This window comes from Pseudonaja textilis, chromosome 13 (genome assembly GCF_049901715.1).
Source record: "Pseudonaja textilis isolate UNSWEBS1 chromosome 13, rPseTex1.2, whole genome shotgun sequence".
Classification (NCBI taxonomy): Eukaryota; Metazoa; Chordata; class Lepidosauria; order Squamata; family Elapidae; genus Pseudonaja; species Pseudonaja textilis.
The window spans coordinates 21,473,546-21,491,633 of record NC_142002.1 but is presented as its reverse complement, the minus strand read 5'-3'; the positions used below and the strand labels follow the sequence as shown (position 1 = coordinate 21,491,633).

The 18,088-nt window shown below is 46.8% G+C and overlaps 1 protein-coding gene across 2 annotated transcripts in view; it reads left to right on the top strand.

The window, feature by feature from the left end:
• The window catches only part of UNC13C (unc-13 homolog C), a 51,116-nt gene that overhangs the window by 14,339 nt on the left and 18,689 nt on the right, over window positions 1–18,088 (top strand). For both annotated transcript variants that reach the window (XM_026709484.2, XM_087941757.1), the window contains exons 5-12: window positions 2,580–2,648; window positions 3,206–3,425; window positions 4,094–4,321; window positions 8,325–8,466; window positions 14,110–14,279; window positions 14,484–14,599; window positions 15,202–15,368; window positions 16,886–17,036. In XM_026709484.2, coding sequence (XP_026565269.1) covers window positions 2,580–2,648; window positions 3,206–3,425; window positions 4,094–4,321; window positions 8,325–8,466; window positions 14,110–14,279; window positions 14,484–14,599; window positions 15,202–15,368; window positions 16,886–17,036 — 1,263 coding nt within the window. The remainder of the gene's footprint in view (window positions 1–2,579; window positions 2,649–3,205; window positions 3,426–4,093; window positions 4,322–8,324; window positions 8,467–14,109; window positions 14,280–14,483; window positions 14,600–15,201; window positions 15,369–16,885; window positions 17,037–18,088) is intronic.

Here is an 18,088-nt window from a genome sequence, read left to right as displayed (position 1 = left end):
CATGGACAAGGATGGCCAGCCTCAGTTCTTAGCTTGTCTGTGCTTGGGCAAAAGTGGGGTCTCCTTCACCACGAGACCTTGGCACGTTTACCAAGACCCACGCCTTTCCTGTGTACTCCTTGCAGTGGCCAGATAAGCAGCAGTAAAGTGGGGTCAACTTGGTGCAAAATTCAAAGTGGAGAAGGAGGATTGGGAGCCACAATTTCCCTTGTCAGAGAGGCAATTATTATTAATCATAATCCAAGCACATAAATGGTTGGCTTTGGAAACAGTTTATTTAATTTATATGCATGCTTGAGCAGGGTGGGGTGCCTCCCCTTATATGGCTTTTTGCAGAGTCTTTGCAGAGAGACTCGAATATAGCTGTTGGAATGAGTTAAATCTTAAGAGATTGACACATCTTCTGATAAATTAAGTTGCCAGTGAGAGAAGATAAGGATTTGTTGGATCCTTGACTCTTGGTAGAGTAAAATTCCCAGCAGATATCAAGATAATTTGAAGTGCTCCAATTGAAAATCTGAAACCTGGTCAGATTTTCTGAGGCAGAAAGATGCACAGATGATCATCAATAAATTCTCACAACAATGTCACTTTTTTTCTCTCCTTTTATTCTTGCCCAAATACTTTCAACATGAGTTCTGTAATTCTATGCAAGTATATATTTTGCAATCTCTCCGTTTTTCTTCTGTTCCTTTTGAATAAACTGGGGACTTTCTGTGCTCTGTGCCAGTCACACACATCATCCCACTGAGTTCCAGCACCGCCTGCCATGTCACATTTGTCTTCCTGAGGGGAAGTGTTTCCTTCATTTTCTTTCCAGTGTGCACTGATTTACACATCACCTAACCCCTCCTGGCCTCTGTTGTGGTTTTCAGTCATCTTTTGGAGTCATTTCCCCATCTTTGTCTTCTGCTGTCTTGGCTCTGGTCCTTGGCTGAAAAATGGAAGGTGACAAGCAAAGAGAAATATTCATAATTAATCGTTAGCAAGGGGAATTCATTATGAGTTAGCACCACAAACTAGCTAAATTGCCAAGAATTTTTAAAGAAAAGCTTGTGAGATTAATTTATTAACCATATTGCTGCAATAATAAAGTAAATCAAATAACAACATGCCAGTGATTTGTTCTTACTTCACCTCATAATTATGTGTGGAGTTAATCATGTGTGATAGAAAACTCAGCTAAGAACACAATAATTTATTAAAGCTGGCAAGTTGACAGTGAGTCACTGCTCTTCTGTGGTTAATGCTGAAGAATTCAGAGACTGGTCATCCAAGGTTTAAGATAAGGTTACAAAGATGGAAGGTGAACCTGCTATCCGTTTGGTCATTGGCAAGAATTGTTTTACACTGGAGAGCTTTCAGGGTGTGGAGATTCATGAATGCTGTCAAATTGATTGTTATTCTCATAGTCTGACCCTGCACTGCAATTTGAAAAGGAGAGGTGTGTACACTCCTGTTGTCAGTGTCAAGGGTAATATGGCTGTTCTTGAAGGTGTGAAGCAGAAACAGGTGCTAGGGAGCAGCCTCCGCCATCAGACAGAGTCAAGAGCCTTGTTAGTCTTGCCTCGCCCTCTCTTGCATTTCCCAAAGCCTTTCCTGCAAATCGATCCTTTCTGAATCAATAAGGTGGAGAATGTGTAATTTTTATTGTTTTAACACTATTATTTGTTTCCAGTATTAACTTTTCTAGTTTTTCCTTCTGTCAATAATAAAAGCAAAACAGATGCTATCTGATACGTTTTGTCAGCATCTTGTTATCCATTTGTAATAAAACCTGAACATTTCAAATAAAATTGATTTAATATATTTATAACTATTGTTCAAATAAAATATATTTTCAATCTTTTGGACTAAACATACTCCAGTATTCATCATACTTTGAGCTCCAGTATTCAAATTATACATCACAGATTTTATGAAGATGTGAAGTGACTTAATATCTGTGAAAGATGCTAAAATAATATTTAAAAGATTCAATGTCAAATGTTTCTCAAAAATGGTACGGTGGTTTTCCTGCTGCTTTACAGTTTTGTTTCTGTATTAGTGATTATGTTTCATGGTTCCAGGAAGTCTGGGAGTGTCTCTTTGGTCCTTTTCCACCATTACCCTGGTTGCTGGAAAGCTTCTTCAGGGGAGGAGCAGCTGAGCAGGGCACCAGCCCTCCAGGGTGATGCCATCCCAGGCCAAGGCTAGAGAGGACCGGATAGCAGGCCTTTGGCTCTGATTGCTAGCTGGACCTAGGCTAAGCATCCCATCTAGGTGTGGAAACTGCCAGTCCCAAGTCGGCTAAAACAACCACTTCTGCCTGGGTTCATAGGACTGACCGGGTTTCCACCACACTTTGGCTGCAAATTTTTTTAGACTTGTCCGGGGATTTTGAGGTGGTAAGGAGAGGGGCGCGAGGCAGCCTTTATGAGGCCCCTTGCCCAATGTTCCTGGTGGAACCTTCTGCTTGATCCAAAGCTCATAACAAACTCTGGGCAGGATTTGGGGAGCAGCTACCAGCTTTTGTTCTAGGCTGTTGTTTCCTTCTTGCCCTGCCACTTTTTACTGCCTATTTCTCTTGCCTTTGACAGACGCTGGCTGCCCGAAAGCCGGGGGTCTCGCTGGCCATGCTTGTCCGGACATCCCTGAATAACGAGATGGTAAGAGCAAGAAAGGAGCCTCTTCCTGAGGCCTCCCCCAGTGCCGTGCTTTGGGCGGCAGACCTGCCTTACCGCATAGTGGTAAGGAAAAGAAGCTCGCCTTGAACTGAAGGAAATTCCCCCCCTCCCCAAAAGGAAGGGTAGGTAGAAAATCAACCCAGCAGTACCAGTGCTGTGCCCAGCTTCCATGCCCTGCCACCATATGGAATCCACTTTGGGCTGAAATGAATCCTAGATTCCCCTTTCTGCTATAAAAGTGTGCTTATGCACTGGGGACAAATTTCTTGTGTATCCAATTACACTTGGCCACTAAAGAAGAAAGAATTGTAACATGGGTATCTGTATGTGGGGTGAGTGGGTGCTTGCCCTTACATTTATGTACAGCTGGCTGAAGCCACCACACTCAAAAGACTGGGTAAGGGCAGGGCAAATTAATTAAGTCGGTAACAACCAATGGAGAATGGCTGCCTCTGCACCCAGTGGCCGTTTTCTCTCCTACGGAGACGAGGCACGCCTGTCCTCTCTTGCCTCCCCTGATGGTTGTGTTCTTCCTACAGAAGCTGCACGTTTTCAGAAAGACTCTGCAGGCACTCATCTACCCCATGTCCTTGACCACTCCACACTACTTTGAAGTGTGGACAGCCACAGCCCCCACCTATTGCTACGAGTGCGAAGGGCTGCTCTGGGGCATTGCCCGTCAGGGAATGAGATGCAGTGAGTGTGGAGTGAAATGCCACGAGAAGTGCCAAGACCTCCTCAATGCCGACTGCCTTCAGAGTGAGTCTTGGGTGCCCCCTCTTTCTTTCTAGCATGGGGGCCTGCTTCTGTGGGCATCCTGGAGTGGGAAAAGAGGCCACAGACAGCCTGTGTTAGGATTGACTGGTACTGTGGGCCACTGACCCTTCTCTGCTGCCTCTACCAGCTCCAGGGCTTACTCACTTTGCTGATTGTCCGGTTCATGAAACAATTGACCCATCAGCTGGGTTAGCCCAAGAAAGTCACTAAAGGGTGGCCACCTCCTTTGTGGTTTGGTGGGTTAGGCACCCTCTGCCTTGAATTGCCCCCCCCTCCCCCCCCATGTTTATGGCCATCGCTTCCCGCAGGGTCAGCTTAGGTCAAGCCAAAGCCCTGTAGATGTCATGGGCTCCTCTGCCTCAGCAAAGGCAGGCCTCAGTGCTCCCCCCAACCCATGTGTGGTCAAGCCAAAACAGGGGCTTTAAAGCTCTTCCATCTGGGTTTCTGTTGGGGCGCCTTGGCAGCAGCATGCAGTAGTGGCATTTCCCAGGGACATTTGCTGTACTTGGTGCCCAAGGAACCAGCCCTTTAAAATCCCAGGGGGGTGGGGGGTGGATCAGAGGGCCTGTTTCTGAGGTTTCAGGAATCCTTCCTCATGACTGGACCAATGAATTCTGACATGTAATACGATCATTTTGGCATTCCCTCAGGGGCAGCAGAGAAGAGCTCAAAGCACGGGGCCGAAGATAAAACCCAAAGCATCATTACAGCCATGAAGGAGCAGATGACAATTCGGCAGAAAAACAGACCCGAGATCTTTCACCTGATCCAGGAGGTGTTCCAGGTTTCAGAGGAGGAATTCTCAAAGCACACAAAGACGGCCAAACAGAGTGTCCTGGATGGCACCTCCAAGTGGTCAGCAAAAATAACAATCACAGGTGTGATAGTTCCCCAGCTTTTATCTCCTTTTGTGTTTTTGTCCAGCAAACTACCTTGTGGCCTGTGAATGAAAACAAAACAGTGTGGCATTATGAGAAAAGGCTCTTCTGCTAGATTCCATGAGGAGGTTGAATTGGCTCAGGCTGAGCTTACCTTTTGTGACTCGGGCTGAGCCTAAAAAGAGTCGTCTGATGGGGTTGAGTAGTGGGTCACTCTGCCCAGAGCAGAGAGAGATTCCCTTCCCTTCAGGTGCTCACTTAGACTGGAAGCACCACCCCTGCCCCCAATTGGTCAGAGTTTAATGGATCAGATGTCCTCCTTGGTCCTTTCCAGCTCACCTGTGTGCTGCATTCATGGTGAAATAACAACTTTCATCCCTTTCTAGCAGGTAAAAATCAATTCCTTTATGCAGCCCCAGGCTTACAGGGGAGAATGGAAATACTCGAGGGACTTTGACATGAATCTCCCCTTGCTGTCAGTGCCCTGCTCTGACATCCCATAATGCAAGTTTTCCACCACCTCTGGCAGGGAAATTTCTGCTAAATCAAATTATCTTTTCTTTTCATTATGCTACCTTTCATGATATTATCTGTAATTTTACTTTATGGGAAGAAATGCTCTATTGTCTCAAACTGAATGTAAGGTATGAGGAATATGTCTCTTCTGCAGACCTTATGGTTCTTATCATTCGGCATAACCATATTAACTGACAGTTAATAGCTGGTTGATTTATTTATTTACTTATTTATGCAAACTAGTTTTATTGCTCAGTCGTGAAACTATACGAATCCAGTCCTTTATATATATAAAGGAGAAATTCCATTCATGCATCATCACAAAATCTCCAGAACTGTAAAACCTACAAACTTGAAATTTGGCACGTATGTTCCTCTTGGCTTCTAGGGGCTCACTCAGAAAGGATTTTTTGAAATGACCATCAGAGCATTGATATTTTGTATATTATTAACACGCCCTGATGCTAAGGAGTTCCCACCTGAAAAGAAATCTCTTCTAAAGGCAAAGCACAACCAGAGGAGAGGAGTTTCAGTTTTAGTTTTAGTTTCACAGCATCAAGCAGCTTTAGTACAGAACAGTTGAGCTAAGCCATGTCCAGGCTCCTTGCTGTCTCCTTCTTGCTCACACAGCAAATACTGTTTCAGTTTCCAAACAGCCTTCAACTCTCACACACTGACAGGACGCTACCCAGATGAATACCAATGGATGCTGGTGGGCAGAGGCAGATTTCCCCCTCCCTTATTTTCCTCCCCCAAAACTATGCCCGACCACATAGTTTCAAAGCGAAGCACAGGTATCGAGCTGGTTAAGCATATAAGGAACCGACAGCAGGAATGTATCCAGAACTTTACGCAAAAGCATACTGTGGAAATGGACATATTCTGTTCTGATGCCATAGTAATGACAACTATAGGCAGAGGCTTGAGTAAAGTGTAATGCAGGATTGTCAAACTGGTGTTGCCATGGCATTGTCACATGACATATTGGGACTTTTCCCCCCTTGGGGCAGGGCCAGCACATGATGCATCTGGCCCGTGGGCCACAAGTTTGACACCCTTGGTGGTGGAATGAATTTTGTTTGTGGGATGAGTGAATGTGGCAGGAAGAAGGGCAAGGCCCAGGAGCGTCTCACAGCCAAAAGCTGTCTCTTTCTTGAATTTACAGAAGATTTTGCTTCTTTTGGTCCATGGAATCCTAGCATTGGAAGGGATCTAGCTCAGAGGCCCATCCTACAGCATCGGCTGCCCAACCAGGGATAACTTTTCAGTAGTAACCCCAAAGCATCCAGCAGAGAAGAGATGCTCCGCCCAAACCAGCGGTCAGCTAATTGCCATGGAGCCCTTCATCTGGGTGGGGCTCAAGAATTTGGTAGGCAGGAGAGGAATCCTCGAGATGACCTGTCCCTTATTCTGGCCAAGCTACACAACTAGGTAAGAAGGAACAGGCCCTGGAAAGAGAAACCAGCTGTCAGCCTTACCGGAAACACTGCCAGATAAGTGAACTCTACTCTGTTGTAAATCTACATTGACAGAATTTTGCAAGTCTGGAAGTACCATTCTCTTGTCTTCAGCCTTTAGAGCCTGAGAACGCAAGAGAGAGTCCCTTGGGCTGCTCTCCCGCTTATCTGGCCACTTGGTGCCACCTCTGCCAAGGTCATTGCAGCATTCCACTCCATCACAGACTGTTTCGGCTGCAGGGTCTTGGCTCATCTGCTTGGATGAAATTGTGATATTGATAGGAAGTGGCTCTTTTTCTCCCTCCAGGGCATAACGGGAAAGAGCAGACCTTGAGCCAGCAAAATAAAAAATAAAAAACCTGCCCGGCTGGTCTCCTCTCCTGGGCTGGGGAGTCTCTTTCAGAGGCTCTTCACCGGGCTTCCTTCCTGCGCCGGGATGACTGTTTGTTGAACAGTTTGAACCTGTCCCGATCTTCCAAGTTCAAGCAGAGCTTGGGGAAGTGGGACATGGTGAGCCAACACTTTTCTGAGCAGGCATCAGATCAGCCCACTGTCCTACCAGGGACTCTTCAAATGTGGCTACCCTGCAGCTGTCTGGATGCTGTAAATAATACAGGCAAAATTAATATTAGGAATTGAGAAGAAGGGAGAGACAGGTGTGGCTGGGATGCAGCTCTAGCTTCCAGTGGCCTCAGCTTGCTGCTGGCTGAGCAATTTGCTTTGTTATGAATTGTGATGGAAGAAGCAGCTGACAAGTATTTATATTTATAGCAGCATAAGCACACAGCAGCTAGCATAAATTCTAATATCTGCAATGGGAGAGTTTTCAACGGGGCTTGCAAATTGGAGAAACGGGATCTGGAATTTGTGCCTTGCCCCTGGACAAAACATGCCATTTCCTCCTGAGAGTGAGATATTTGAAAGATTTACTGGGAAATGAGAGGCAGAAAACAAGCTTTGACTTATCCCACCTTCCTTAGGGCAAGGGAGCATTTTCCAACTCAAGGCTTTCTGTTCGTAATAATCGCCCCCCACCCAGCTGGAGGGAGCTGGACTGGTGGGATGTGAGTGGAGAGGCACAATTCCTTTTCTTCTACCAGAAACCCCCTCGAGCTTCAGTATCTGCTTTGCTGGTTTCAGGCTATATTGTCCATTTTGAGTCTAAAACTTATCTGCTTCTCTGAGTTTTCTAAATTGTTTTTTTTAGCCAGGGCCATATTTATTTCTATCATATGCTTGATGCATACCAGATATATGTCTTCCTGCACGGACAGTTTCCACCAAGGACAAAAAGAAAACCAAGCCAATGTGTTCATAGAAATCCAGGTGATGTAGATCTATCCCTGAGACCACAACAAATAAGCATCTCCAAGTCAAAAGAGCAGCTCCCTTTTTTGGAACCCAGCCTTTGGTCTCCTCTGGCTCCGTTAGGATCTTCCCAGCTCTTAGTGTAGATCTGAATCGAATCTCCTTGCCTTCCCTCAGTGAGAAGAGAGGGGCTCTGCCCTCCTTGGGCTCAGGGGTCCAAAGACACAAAAAAGGAAGAGGAGGAAGGAGACCAGCAGTCTTCAAATGTTATGGGACTCAGAGCCTCCTCCTTTGCTGCAGCTACCAAGTGGTTTACCAAGCTGGTTTATCACTGGCTTGGAGGAGGGGGCTTCCTTCCTCCCCTCTTCTTTCTCCAGAACATCTATCAGTCTCTGCCATTTGTCTTCTAGGTGGGCAAGACAGAGGTATAGCAGTGGGGCTGAAACCAGGCTCTGTACTTGCCCTCTTCTCTTGTTCTGACCTCTGCCTGCTCTCACTGACTTTCAGCTGATCTCTTTGACCAGGTAGCTGCTCCAGGGTCTCCATCAAAAGGTCTCTGTCTATTGCTTGACTTTTCCCTAGTGAGATTGACCAGGCAGAGGGTCTGAGAGCTTTGGGATGCAAAGCTTGTGCTCCCCCTATTGCATGCAAGAGCGTCATAGGTAGGGGCCAATCGTGATGTACCAGTTGGATTCAGCCATTTCCCTGTCTTGTTCTTACAGTGCTTTGTGCCCAAGGCTTGCAAGCAAAGGACAAAACTGGCTCCAGTGATCCATACGTTACTGTGCAAATTGGTAAAACAAAAAGGAGAACAAGGACTATCTACGGAAACTTGAATCCAACATGGGATGAAAAGTTTTATTTGTAAGTACTAAAAATACGGGGTTTGCATTCTTGTTCGTTACCATTATTCATGATACATATTTGCATGTTTATCACTTGGGCTGTACAAAAAGCCTTGGACTTTCTCATTCAGCTGACGTACAGCCAAAATATTGTTTCTTAAAGTTCAGGCATTTGCATTTTAGAATAATCAAGGAGCTGTGCACATTCTAATTTTGGAGGATGGGAAGGTAGATTCTTCTGCCTCTTCCATCTTTTCATTTTCTGGCCAGGGAAATGGTCAACTTTTGATAGCCTAGAAACACAGTTCATTTGAAGCTGATTATTTTCTTCTTTCTTAGACATAAAATGCAATTGTGATTATATATATAGCGTCATTTGCAACATTGATAGCTCTACCAGCCACTGAGCATCTCTACAATTTTAGTTTACTCTATGGAGGAGGACAATCTCACAATAGTATGGTGGTTATCAAGGATGGCTGTGTATAGATAATTTGTGTTTTAGATTGCTTTTTCTCTGAATGGACCATGGAATGTTTCTGCAGGAAGCCTTCGTGAAACTGCCGGCCATCTTGGTCTCAGTTCGACAGAGGGCAGAGTGGCGGTGTGTGTGTGTGTGTGTGTGTGTGTGTGTGTGTCTCCCTGCTGCTCTTGGAGGAGACCTGCTGCAGCCTGATTTTTCCATGGCTTGAGGACAAGCCTTAGGAAGCAGGTGGAGGTTTTGTCCTGCAATCACTCTGGGTGGCCTCAAGATCAGCTGGGGCAGCAACCCATTATGATCCCCCCATTGCAGGTGCTTCAGAGCAACGGTTAGATCCCCTGAAATCTGCTCCTGTCTCAGGTGGTGGTGGTATTTTACTGTCTCTGGGTGAGTTTCGGCTGGCTAGCTGTCCCTGAGCCCCCATCTGGCACCAGTAAGAGTTTCCACCCCACTGGCTGTTCACTCTAAAATAGACAAATAATTGTTAGTTCTCTCAAATAACACGAGCAGTAGTGCTTTTGAAGTCCATGGATTGCTCTTTCCACCAATACAGTCATTCTGAGCTAATTTTGTTAGCTTGCCCTCCCACCCTCCGTTATGAAATTGGGGAAAGCAGGAGAGTTGAGAAGCCCAGCTTTGAGGGGACATATGCTGCATTCCGCTTCACATAAACAACTTCATTTTTTGGAAAAACAACAACAACCCTTTCTGTGTGTTACAGCAGAAATTGGCAGTGCACCATGCCAGCCCTGTAGCAGCATGTTTTCAGCTTTTAAAAACAAAGTGACAGCATTTGGTTGATTTCATTAACATGCATGCACCCATTCATAAACAAAGATTAAAAGCAGCCAAATAATCCAGCTAAAATTTTGAGCATGGTGACGGGGGACGGGTGGACAGACACAAAGAGGGTATTCAGAATGCAGTTCTCCTCGTTGGAGAGGAAGGTAGACTTCTTCCAGTCATGGAAGAAAAAAAGGGGTATTCATCCTGAAGGTACACTGTTGAATAATGGAAGAGTGAGCTCATCTTTGAGAATTTAATTGAGAATAAGCTCCAGTAAATATTGGGAAACTTGCTTGTTCTATATAAACATCCATCATATCATCTTGAGATGAAGGGAAGATGTTGAGAACTCCCTGCCCAAATTGTTGCTCTTTAATTATAAAATATACGAATGATGATTTCTGCAGAAGGAATTTGAAACCTCATTATAGTCCCTCAGGAAATGCAGAAGAATTAGGGCCTATTCACGGTGGAGTCAGAGACAGGGCGACAGGGTAGTTTCCCCCCTGAAATGTTGCTGAAGAATCCGGAGAGGAACCAGTGCTGCACTCGAAAGACCGTCCTGGTGTTCCTATCTGCCTGCAGCATAAACCCAGAAGCCTTCCTTTCTTTCTGCATGGCAGAGACCTGTCCTGTAGTGCTCAAGAAGGAGAATCCCAACTCTCTAAATTTGCTTTGAGCAATGTTGTGTACACACATCATCTGGAGCTCAGTCGCTCCTTTTTTCCTCCCTGCCTCCCAAATGATGCTTGCCATCCATCAGTGGCTGTCCTGGGCATCAACTGTTTCTAAAAACAGGATTTCTAAGAACAGTCCAAGGGCTCCTTCCTCCCTCCCTCCCTCCCTCCCTCCCTCTCTCTCTCTCTCTCTCTCTCTCTCTCTCTCTCTCTCTCTCTCTCTCTCACACACACACACACACACACACACACACACACACACGGGGTGGAAGAGAGGAGAGGAGAGGGGGAGCTTTTGTTTCATTTCTTTTCTGGAAGACAGGGGGCAAAAGAAGACGGGGGCTTACTGGTGGTCTTCTATGTGGCCTCTTGACACTTGAGAATCACCTTGAAGGTTGCCTATTATTGAAAGGGGTGAGGTTGCAGGTACGAATCCCGGCTTTGGGGGAATTCTGAATGGGCATTCCCTGAATCGGTTCAAGAAGGAGTTGTGCAAATTAAGGAAAGGTGAACATCTTCAGCCAATCTCTCTCCTGAGAGGGTAGGAGCTGCTTTTTCCCTCCCAAATCAGCTGAAGCATGTTGCGTCCTTGTGGCTTGCCTGGGCCCTGGCAGGTGTGACAGATGATGTGTGCCGCCTGTCGCTTAGACGGTGCCTTGTCACCAGAGTATGGTGGGGCAGGGATTCCTTTCCCTCCTGGGCTAAGATTCTTGCCAGGCTGGTAGAAGAGCATAGAAACGATGAAACCGATCCTCTGTGGGCACTTTTGTTCCTTGGGGAAGTCTGTTGACTGCAGGAAAGTCAATGGCTTCAACTTTCAGGGTTTAAAGCCAGGTTCTCTACAAACCACCAAGAATTCCTTTTCAGACGTGCTGAAAACATGACAAGTGTGATTGCTGTGGGAGAAAAGATGCTGGTTCTAAAATAATAATTCCTGCTATTGCTGTGGGCTTTATATTTGGAATGGTGATGTTGTTCAACTGTAACATCTCTCAGTGTATTCATGACGTATGAGAGATTAAAAAAAATGGTCAAGGATTTAGAATCTACAGCTTTCTGATAACAAGTATGGATTTATTTTACATTATGCAAATTGTATCTTTGATCCTGCTTGGTCTTCAAATAATCCCATGTTTGCTTTGAAAGAAAATGTGGCTATTGTATTGAGAAAAATATTCTGTCAATCTAGCTTTTTAACCTTTGATCTGTCTCTCATCCCCATTTTATCCTTTTTTAAAATCTAATGGCCTGTGTGCTTGAATATGCAATCCATGGAATCATGGAGTTGGGATGGATCTTAGAGGCAGTCCAGCTTACCCCATATTCAGTGTAGGAGCCATAATAGCATCTCTAACAGACGAGCGCCTGCCCTGTGCTTGAAGTTCTCAAGGGCAAAGTTATCACTTCACACGGCAGGTGTTCAACTGGTTGACAGCTCAGCACAGTCAGGGAGTTCTGGTTTGGTGGAAAAGGCAAATGTTACCCGCAAGAAAAGCATCCCACTGAAGATGTTGATTCTTTTCTGTTCCACGTCCAGCTAAGTGAAAGAAAATGGGTTCAGAACCCTCCTTGCTGTGCTCCTTCTCATTCATGATGGGGCGGACCTCTTTTTAAACCCCGGGAACGGCTACTTCAGAACTATTCAGCCTAGTGTTGATGCTAACCCAGGGTTGGCAGAGTAGATGATGGTAGACAGGAAAGAGAAGCAGAGAAAGTCTTGAGGAAATGCAGGGCAGGTTGAGCTGAAGAGTTCCTTGTTTGAAGAAGGAGACGGGTGGGAAGGTTGAGATTTCAGGGTAACACAACTTTGCATGCAGCAAAATTAAATCTAACTCAGTCCGTATAGTATAGTATAGTATAGTATGTTGAAATTTAATGCCAGGAATACAAAACAGACTGCCTTCTGCGAACAGGTTGCTCGGGCAAGGAGGTGAAAGGGTTTAAACACTGAAATTCTCAAGGCTGGAGGGCAGGAAATGCCCCTTTTCATAAAAAGCCCTGGACTCACTTACCTCCAGCGCAGTCTCCAAACAGAGCCTGGACCTGAGGCGATGGCCATATCCTGGATTTTGAACGGTTGGCAGCTGGATCAAGAAAGAAGCAGAAGATCCTGATGGTTCTGGTCAGCACGCTGGAGAGAGCCAAGCGTCCCTGGGCATTGCAGGGATCTCACCAGACATGTGGCAAACTGGGCTTCCCGGAAAATTGGAGTGGTTCATTTTGGCAGCTGTTGGTTTGGTGCCTTGAGCCATGTGGGAGGGGGAGTCTCAAATGAGCATGTTGCTTCTTTCAGGAAGGGAGCCCCCCGCCAATGTCGTCTCAAAAATTGGTAAATAAATTTGGTTCCTGTTCAGGTGTTGAATTAAAACAGTAAGGATGCTGCCTAGTGTGCTTAGCAGAGGGAGAGACTCCTCCCCATTTGGCTGTAGCTCCCCCTGGATTACATTATTCAGCCAGACACGGTAGAAATGCAGTATTTTCTTCTTCAATTATTCATTGTGAGGAACAATTGACTGTGCAAAAATGCTGCCAATCCTGGGAGAAGGGAGCAGCACCAGCACCCTCTGGGATAAGTCCATTTAGGAGCTTGGCCCTTGGATAGCATCTGTGAGGCAGGTACGGCCCAAAGAGCCCCTGAGGCAAAAGGATTCAGGACATGACAGCAGTTGGTCAAGAAGGACTCAAGGCTGATGTCCGGCCAGCATTGGAACACAGAAATCTGAGGGTCCAGGCAGCAGAGGGACACCAGGACTCCTTTGTGTGTGTGAGTGTGTGTGTGTGTGTGGGGGGGGGTTGTTAGTTGCTTGCATTTTTCCTTCTCAAGCCTTGAGAATTCCACCTCCTCCTCTTGAGAGCCATGCTTGGGGCTAAAGAAGACATGTGATTGTTGGAAGACCAGGGGTCTAATTAATGATAACTGGCTGGAAAGAACCACAGTAATGGAGTTATTTATGCAGTGACCTAGATTTGTCCTCTGAATGCTTTTGGTAAGACAGGACATACATTAGTTTCCACAAATAAGCAAAGGCAAATTCTTTCCCCTAAGAGATCAAGAGTTAAATCCAAACACACTTGCATTTTGCTCCAATTAGCTTTTCTGGATTTATTGCTCCAGATCTGAGTCAGAAAATGGAAGGAAACTTTCTGACTGACTGGGGGGCATTGGGAGAAGAGATTTTTTGTTTTTGTTTTTTGCTGCTTTCTGTCAGCCCAGCCGAGCCACACTCTCTCCTCAGGATTCCAGTCGTAGGCGGCTCTGGTTTTCTCTGGCCATGTGTCCCCCAAATCTTCCTGTGTTCAGGAGCCTCCAAATGTAGTAGTTGCTTGTCAACGCCCAGTCAGGGTAGGCCTTTGATACCTCCCCTCTCATACTGTGTGAGATGGGTTGAGTGTCTCGAAAGCTTGGATTCAACGAGTTGCCAAGACAGGCCCTCCCTGGGGTGATGTGACTTCTTGGCTGAGATTCTGCAGGACCCTCCCTGACGCCAGGAGAAAGGGAGCTGGGGGGCTGTTGGCCCACTGAGTCTGGAAACCCAGCACCTGTCTGTCCTGGCCCTAGTTGGTGTTTTCATCAGCCTGGGTTTAGCGTTGTGCTGGCTCTCCAGGGAGATTTCTTAACAAAGGGAGCAAAGAAGTGGTGGGGTTCAGACTCCCAGGAAGCAGGGGAAGGGGACGCTTCTTGGCCAGGCCCTGAGCTTTCCCTGCCTTTCCTTTGCAGCGAATGCCACAATTCCACAGACAGAATAAAGGTCAGAGTTTGGGATGAAGACGATGATATTAAGTCACGAGTGAAGCAGCATTTCAAAAAAGAATCGGATGACTTTTTGGGACAAACTATCATCGATGTGAGAACTCTGAGTGGGGAAATGGATGTCTGGTACAACCTGGGTAGGTGATTCCTGTCTCTGAAAGGAGTCTAGCCCTTTTCCCACAGCACCCATAACATCCAGGCAGACATTTTTCCTGGAATCCTAGAGAGACGTGCTTTCCTCTGTCTCCAGAACCTGGAGTTTGCCTCAGGGCACCCTTCTTTTTTCTTCCCCTCCTAGTCTTTGCATCAGCCAACATGTCCCCTTTCTTCTTGTTTGCTAGATAAGCGCACTGATAAATCTGCTGTTTCTGGGGCCGTTCGACTGAAACTCAATGTTGAAATCAAAGGGGAAGAGACGGTCGCACCATATCACACGCAGTACACCTGCTTACATGAGGTACGTGGTAGAAATGGCTTTCCTTTCAGCACCTCTCCCTAGAGAGCCCTTGCAGTCATGTTCCATTAGGGTTTCCCTGTGTCTGAGAAGAGGAAGTGGGTGGAAATGAGCTGGGTTGATCTTCTGTGGATCATAGCCTCCGCCAGGTAGGTGGGGGCGCAGGAAGAAGCATCCCAGCTAAGTATGAAGAACTGCTGGGGTAGAGAATGGCCGAAGGTGGCATGGCTAAGTCTCACTGCAAGGCCAAGGGGCCAAAGGCTTCCCTTCCCGTCTCCTCGCAGCACCCCAGCAAAGCCCGGGGTGAGCAGAGGAGAGGGCTCTCTGTTAAAGGAGGGCCCCTTGTAGCCATTCTTGGCTGTCCCTGGTCTGGAATCGCGGTGCTATTGCCACCATAGGGCAGGAGTCCCATGGATGGTTGGAAAACTGGAGTGCTTTCCCCCAAGGGCCTGGCCTGGGATAAGGATCGAGGGCTCCAATCACCCTTCTAGCCCAGCAACAAAAGAAGAGATTAATGAAAATTTAGGCATAGTGTAGTTCTATCTCCTCTGATAGTAGCCAGAAATTGACATTTCTGGTTGAAATGAAAAATGTGCTTCTTTCAGAGCCTCTTCCACTACTTGACTGAGGTGAAAGCAGGTGGAGCTGTTCAGATCCCAGCAGTCACAGGGGAGGATGCCTGGAAGGTGTACTTCGATGATGATGCTGCACAAGAGATTCTTGATGAATTTGCAATGCGCTATGGAGTTGAAAACATCTACCAAGCGATGACGCAAGTAGCATCCCATCTTCAGTCAGTGGCTTAGTGGATTGTCCCCAGGTTTTTCCTAAGGCTTCTCTTTAGTGAGAGCTGCTGACAGTCTGCCTTAGGGAGCAGATCCTGGTTTGGAAACCCCTGCCAGAAAAGTGCATAGCCTGCCCAGTCACAGTGGGACAGTGTAGATGTGGAAATGCAGATTACTTTTTCCCGTGGTCTTCAGCCGCTCCCTTTAGGCCAAACTGTTTGGTATCCTCTCTTCCCAGATCCCCAGTCGCCCAGTCCAGAGGACAATGCTATCCAAGCTAGGGCACGAGGCAGCATTCAAAGTGTGAAGGTGTCGGGGTGTGTGTGTGTGTGTGTGTGTGTGTGTGTGTGTGTGTGTGTGTGTGTATCTGATAGAGTCTGCAGGAGTAGGGCAAGCCTTGTCAGCTGCTCCTTGTGGCAAGGCCGTAATGCTGTCAGCTGGAGAGATCAGGAGGAAGCTTGTGCTGAGAACATCCACTTGACAGGGAGACAGATGTTCAGAGAGGGAAGTGGGCATCCACTAACCCTTCCAAGCCTAGAAAAATCTCTCAGGGAAGATATCCTGCTCCTCCTTCATGTGTATTGGCCAATGTTCCCTAGCTTGAGCAAGACCATTTACAGAGCTCTCTGTACTTTTATGGAGTGAATGAGGCTGTTCACATTTAGAAGCAAACAAGAAGGCAGCATTGAAATTCTAGTTCATCATTCTCATGTTCTTCAAGAAAATGAAATGGAAACAGTTGAGGTTTCTTGATGGTTCTCAACATGTAGGTATTCATGATGTCCACACATTGTTGGAATTTCAGGGAGACCAGCAAGGCAAAGAAATCTGTCTGCCTGCCTCCCTTTTGAGAAATGTGTTTTGAGTCTTGACACACTAAATTATTTTATTTCAGTGCTGAAGCACTGCTTCTGAATGACACCTATTTAGCTGTGCCCAGGAGAAAGATAAAGCTCTTTTTAAAGGTTTTATCTCTTAAAATCCATTTTATTTATTATACTAATGAATTTCTACAATGTAGCCAAACCCTTCTAAATCAGCACTTCCACCAAGGGCATTGGCTACCTGCAGGAGGCAGAACAGAGTTTAGGATGTTGGTGCCGGGGCCTCATTCAACCGAGATGAGAAAGAGACACACACCCTGGCCCCTGCTGTGCTTGTGAATGGATTTCTCTTGGATGCTCTGTGACTGAAAGGCAGCCTTAGGCAGACCTGCTGCTCTGGGGGATATGGCTGAGCTGGCACGGAGCACAGTGTGGGTCTGCAGCCTGCGGGCAGCCTGCTCAAAGACCCTCTGGCAAGTTCTACTCAGAGAATAATAGGCCTTGGTCCAAAGCCCTGCGGGGGAGGATTTCCAAGAGCCAGGAGAAAGAACAAAACCGGACAGCTCCAACAGAAAGCTGTGCTTCGCAGGCCTAGGGTGCTTAAGCCCTTTGGCCTGGCTGCTAAGAGATCCCTGGCTGGCACCTCTGGATAGCAGCCCTCTCTTGGGTTTGTCTTTCAGGCACTTCTCCTGCCTGTCTTCCAAATACATGTGCCCTGGGGTTCCAGCTGCTATGAGCACTTTGCTAGCCAACATCAATGCCTTTTATGCTCACACCACAGCCACCACCAGTGTCTCTGCTTCTGATCGATTTGCTGCCACTAACTTTGGGGTAAGTGTGACTTTCCTCTACTGCTCCTCACATTCAATATTTCAGTTTATGAATACAGGAAAGTTTCTTTATTCCCTAAGCTCTAAGACAGGGGTGTCCAACCTTTCACCTTCCCTGGGCCACATTAGAAGATGAAAATTTGGTTTGGGCCGCACATAAAATAAAATAACAGTAACGATACCTGATCATCCAAAAAAACCATAGAAAACATAGTTAACATATTAAATTTATTTGGAAATGAAGTTAGTGAGATGTTTTTATTATTAATTATTAATTTAAAATTATTTATTTTTTATCATGGTTTATTTTCCGGCCAAATTTTGCGGGGGGAGGGGCGGGGGAGAAAGCTCGCCCGCCTCGCGCCTACCTCTCCTCCTGCAAATGGCCCGGCTGGATGAGGCAGGACTGGAAGGCAGAAGCAGCAGCAGAGGTGGGGGCGAGGGCAGTGGCAGCGGGGGCAGTGGCGGCGGGGGCAGAAGCAGCAGCGGTGGCGGGGGCAGAAGCGGAGGCGGCGGGGGCAGAAGCGGCAGCGACGGCAGGGGCAGAAGTGGCAGTGGGGGCAGAAGCGGCGGGGGCAGAAGCGGCGGCGATGGCGGTAGTGGCAACAGCAGGAGGTGGCACTCTGACGGCGCCTGCTTTTTCTGTTGCTGCTTGGCCTGACGCTCGCCTCGCCCTGCCTCGCACCTGCTTCTCCTCCTCCTCCTCGCTGGCTCTGGCACGAAGGTTGGGGTGGGCACTGGGCCGCATTACAAGGTGACCTGGGCCGCATGTGGCCCTTGGGCCGCAGGTTGGACAAGCCTGCTCTAAGAGGAGTTAAAAACTCATAGAAAACAGTCATAAGTTTTTCATCCATGAGAATAAAACAAATCCATTAAAATACATCATTTTAGGGTCAATTCAGTTAGCCCTAAAAGATTCAGTCCTGTTTCCTGAAAGAGTTTGTCCTGGTCTTAGGAATGCTCCTTCTAGTGCCTTGTAGAAGTGCTATGATAAAGCTATAATTTTATGTATCGTCTCTTTGAGGGACAAATGCTTTTCCTTTGGTGGCATTT